This window comes from Glandiceps talaboti, chromosome 9 (assembly GCF_964340395.1).
Source record: "Glandiceps talaboti chromosome 9, keGlaTala1.1, whole genome shotgun sequence".
Classification (NCBI taxonomy): Eukaryota; Metazoa; Hemichordata; class Enteropneusta; family Spengelidae; genus Glandiceps; species Glandiceps talaboti.
In genome coordinates, this window is record NC_135557.1 from 14,359,804 (window position 1) to 14,365,163 (window position 5,360).

The 5,360-nt window shown below is 38.4% G+C and overlaps 1 protein-coding gene across 1 annotated transcript; it reads left to right on the forward strand.

The window, feature by feature from the left end:
* The first annotated feature begins 787 nt into the window (after nt 1-787).
* LOC144439846 (indolethylamine N-methyltransferase-like) lies at nt 788-4,669 on the forward strand. The gene is made up of 3 exons (XM_078129080.1): nt 788-941; nt 3,300-3,507; nt 4,249-4,669. The coding sequence occupies exons 1-3, from the start codon at nt 788-790 to the stop codon at nt 4,667-4,669; spliced, it is 783 nt and encodes a 260-aa protein (XP_077985206.1).
* Nucleotides 4,670-5,360: the final 691 nt, after the last annotated feature.

Below are 5,360 nucleotides of genomic sequence, written 5' to 3' on the forward strand. Positions count from 1 at the left end.
AAAACAACGCTACAATTATTGCAGCTATTAAACCCCTTATTAGTGTCATTCCTTCAACCATTAGTGATTAGACCATCCACCAACGTTAGAGGAGGGTCTATCATTTAACATAAACCATAGACTCTACACGTCTATACATAACCCCTATTCTCAAAGAGTTGCACTGGCTACCTGTACAACAGCAAACAGAATTCAAAAGTCCTTCACGGTTTTACACCTAGCAATGCTAACCCGACGTAGGTCCAGCCGTGTTTTACGCAGTAACTGACGGAACGAAATTTACTTACACCAACCACTCAGCAGTACTGCTTATTATGGTGACAGAGCATTCTCAATTTGTGCCCCACACTTGTGGAATGCTCTGCCATCGTATCTGCAGAGTGTCACTACATTCCAGGCATTTAAATCAGGTCTTAAGACCTATTTCTTCAATAAGACTTTCGCTTGATTCTGTTTTTGTACTCGTGTTTCTATGCTTTGTATATAGTGCATTGTGCTGACGTAACAATAAACCCTCGACAATAAGTCCAGACCATGTGCTGAGATATTGATCGACCACTTCCTACATAGAACCATGGATTATCTCAATAACAGATCCATGCTACAACCGAAATAAACGTCGTGAGAGCAGAAACGAACTTCGACGCCGCCGAGACCTTCATTCCATATTTGTATAAGGCTTGTGACTGTGAACCCCGGCCACCTTTAACCTCGCTCCACATCAGCTGATCATTTCTAACGAGGTTGGTGACTCCAGGGACAATACCCCGGACAATACACGTACAACATGGCAGACAAACTGTACTGTGGCGACGATTATCATCAACACTTCAACCCTGCTAGTTACTTTGACACGTATTACAGCGACCCTGATGGACATCCTGATGAGAGAGGTCTCGTGCCTTTCATGTACGAAAGTCTACACAGAGTATTCAGTAAGGGTAAGGCTAATACACGTACCTTATATATATTATGGTTTGTTAACTTGTAATGAAGGGACATTGAACGTGGTCTATAACATTAAGTACGGTGAACACAGTCCTTCTATCACTGTGGATGAACACAAGGAGAGAAATATTAGTGACAAGTGGGATGCACACACCGGTAGAAAGATAAACAACGCGGCTCCTCCTTGTTGTTGGGTAACTTTCCACCGGTGTCTGTTAGTACTTATATATGCCCATCAAGTTCACAGGATGGCAGATCCCGGCAGGCGGTATCATTGGCCAGTTCACGTACTGGAAACCCCAGGCCCCCTTTCAGACCCACTTTGACCAAAATTCAATACCCCATTTTACACAATTACAGGTTTTTTAACTACTATCACCAACAAAGTTGACCCACCTTACATGCCAGCTGCTAATCTCTCGTACCTCGTATTTTCCTTGCCTGTATTTCTTGTTAATCAAACACCTATGCCAGAACATCTACATCTCAAAGTTCCTGTATTGACATACACACTTCATTCATTCATCCCTCTCTCTCTCTCTCTCTCTCTCTCTCTCTCTCTCTCTCTCTCTCTCTCTCTCTCTCTCTCTCTCTCTCTCTCTCTCTCTCTCTCTCTCTCTCTCTCTCTCTCTCTCTCTCTCTCTCTCTCTCTCTCTCTCTCTCTCTCTCTCTCTCTCTCTCTCTCTCTCTCTCTCTCTCTCTCTCTCTCTCAGCCTTTATGTTCATTTAGCTGTCAATTTCGCCGGTAAAAATGTGAGTTCTAAGCATATTTGTTCTAGCGAGGTGGATTTTTGACTGATCTGAAGTCAATTTATGGCATTTTTTTCAGGATATGAAAATTATAATCGTACTCATAGTACTTGATCAGTCTCAACCCTTGTCGGTTATTTCCATATTTGATCATTTCGGGGGGGGGGGGGGGGCAGTGTTTGGGTGTTCGTTGGTTTGTTGTCGTTTACTCATGTATGTATCTACTCATTTGTCAGTTTATTTTGTTTGTTTGTTTGTTTGTTTGTTTGTTTGTGTGTTTGTTTACTTATTTATTTATTTATTTGTTTGTTTGTTTGTTTCTTGTATGTTTATTTGTTTTGTTTATATTTGTAAACAGAACTAAATGAGCCTGGGCCACCCTGTGCTTTGACGAGACATGGTTTACTTAGAGACCACATTGGTATCCAGACTATAGCACTGATAGGCCATCTACAGAGAGAGAGGTCAATTCTTTTATTAATACAACATTTCGAGAATATAATCTATAATACAGAATCGATTCTCATCGAACCTGTGACTGTGTCTTGGGGGGGTGGGGGTCGCAGATATCTTCACTCCTTCAAAATAACGTTTTGCAATCAGCGATTTTCACCCTGTATTAACAGAGACCATGGACCCTACACTAAACCAAGCCATTTTGTTGGGTGTTTTTAAAAAAATAATGTTGATACTTATTTTTGTCCCATTGTTATGCTTGTTGAAATATATATGAACACCGGATGATCAAACCATTCATAGTTATTATTAATAGAACATGGCAGTTTGTTGACAAAGGGCATTTTTTACCAACATAACATCATCCCGTTGTGACGTTACATGTACGTACAAAGCATGTACATCTATAAAGAGGTGAAAGCACTGTGCAACGTGTTCTAGCATGTATTTCTAAGCCTGGTGTGTGTATATATATATATATATATATATATATATATATATATATATATATATATATATATATATATATATATATATATATATATATATATATATATATATCTGCATAAAACCTGATTTGCATTATATAAGGCTAGTTTATCTACCTCAAAAGGCCATTTATACTATTTTGAAGTAAATATTAACGTATTTGGGTGATTTGATAACCATTTTATAGCATTTTGCTGTCACAGTTATTTTTATTTTTCTCACTTTGTCATGAAACGATCCTATCACTCTACGTAGTGTTTATTGGTGGTGTTGATTATTTAAATATGTTGTTGTTGTTGTTGTTGTTGTTGTTGCTGTTGCTGCTGCTAAGTCGTCGTCGTCGTCGTCGTTGTTGTTGTTGTTGTTCTTGTTGTTCTTGTTGTTGTTTTTGTTGTTGTATTTCTTATTTAGAAGTTTCTGATTTTGTAAGCAGTGTTGTTTTAATAATTTGAACAACTGCATTCACCACAGTATGGTATGCAATAGGGAACTTGCATACGAATTTGCATATATTTAAATAAATTAATCTTCATCTTTCTCCAGAGGGCGTTTCTGGTGACCGTATGATTGGCATTGGTACTGGACCCTGCGTTTATTCTTTCATACCATAGGGAATTTGCATATATTTAAATAAATTAATCTTCATCTTTCTCCAGAGGGCGTTTCAGGTGACCGTATGATTGACATTGGTACTGGACCCTGCGTTTATTCTTTCATATCAGCATGTACAAAATTCAAAGAAATCATCGCTAGTGATTACTCCGAGGCTAATCGCACTGCCGTGAAACAATGGATTAACAATGAACCAGGAAGCTTTAATTGGAAGCCAATTATAAAGCGTGTCTGTAACCTTGAAGGGCACAGGTAGGTAGAGAAGAATATCGACAAAGAAAATTAGAAACAAGATACACACCATTGGCATGGTACACAGAGAAAAGGGCAATAAATAGGTTGACTTCTAAGGTATCTTAGAAGTATGTCACATTTGATGAAAAAGTGAAATATGCCAGAGGGGTTCATCTAAAGCATGCACATAAACAACATCAACATTTGATGTTAAATTAGCAACTTGAACACAATTAATAAAACATTGCAACTTTGTTTATTATACCTGATTAGATATCCCACAGTATCCTGAAGACTCTACTTAAAACACCACTGGTGAAATGTACACTAATTAAACATCAGGGAGTGAAAGATTACACTGTGATGAATAGAGACTTGCTGCTATAGTAGGTAGTTTTAGCACAGCTTGAGACAGACTAAGAGATACAGTTGGTCGAACATTGTTGTACCTGGAATGTTTTGTGAATGCTGCCACAGCCTGTTGACGGCGCGTTTTGGACAGTGCCGTAAAAGAGGCCATGGTTTGCGACGATGCACCAACACCTTCATCAATAAAGCATACATACATACATACATACATACATACATACATACATACATACATACATACATACATACATGCATATATACATATATTTTACACAGACTTACTGACTCACTTACTCACAGACATTGACTTCTATAGATCAGACATATTCCAATTGTAGTGTTTGCTGCTTGCATATATTCAATGTTACCATTTCACTTTGCCTTTCTCAGTGATATTGAAGAAAGAGAACAGAAAATGCGAGAGACTATCAAAGATGTAATATATTGCGATGTACACCAATCAAACCCTATTGGTAATGGTTACCATGACAACCCCTTTGATTGCGTAATAACTCTGTGCTGTCTGGAATGTGCGTGTACTACTCATGATGAATACATCAGATGCTTAAAAAATGTCACATCACTTCTGAAGAGTGGAGGCACGTTCTTCCAGTTTATACAACCCCTTAGTTTTTACAAGGTTGAGGGGAAAGCATTTGCTGGTCTGGTCGCTGATGAGAGTTTCATCAAATCTGCCTCGGCACAAGCAGACCTAACCAACCTGGAGTTTGATGTGTGGAAAAGTCCCTGGGAACCCGGCAAGACGCTGGACTTTGAATTCGGTATGACTATTGTTGGCACAAAGATATGACACCACAGATCATCCATTTCGTGGCCATATAGTTGGAGAATAACGGTACAATTTTAGCGACAAAAGCAGACTGGATTTTAAATTTCAGACGATATTTTAAATATTCCTGTCACATTCAAATATGGCAGTACAAGTATATGAGTGTTTACGGTTGATAGGACAAGTCAGGGAGACCCTTGGGACCTGAAGAACCTACATGACATGTATAGGCCCTTAGGAAATTTGGTGAGGTGATCAGAATATTTTCTTGCTGTATACTTTATGTGTACAGTGCTGTAATGTACTGTACTGAGTTGTGCTGTGTTGTGTTGTACTGTACTATACTGAACACAATACTGTACTATACTATACTGTACTGTGTATCTTACTGTGTTGAATACCGTACTGTACTCTACACTACACTGTATACTAAACTGTACTGTACTGTACTGTACTGTACTGTACTGTACTGTACTGTACTGTACTGTACTGTATACTATACTCTACTCTACTCTACTGTACTGTATACTATACTATACTCTACTGTACACTACTGTACTGTACTGTATGTACTGTACTGTACTGTACTGTATACTATACTGTACTGTATACTATACTCTACTCTACTCTACTGTACTGTATGTACTGTACTGTACTGTACTGTACTGTATACTATACTCTACTCTACTGTACTGTACTGTATACTATACTC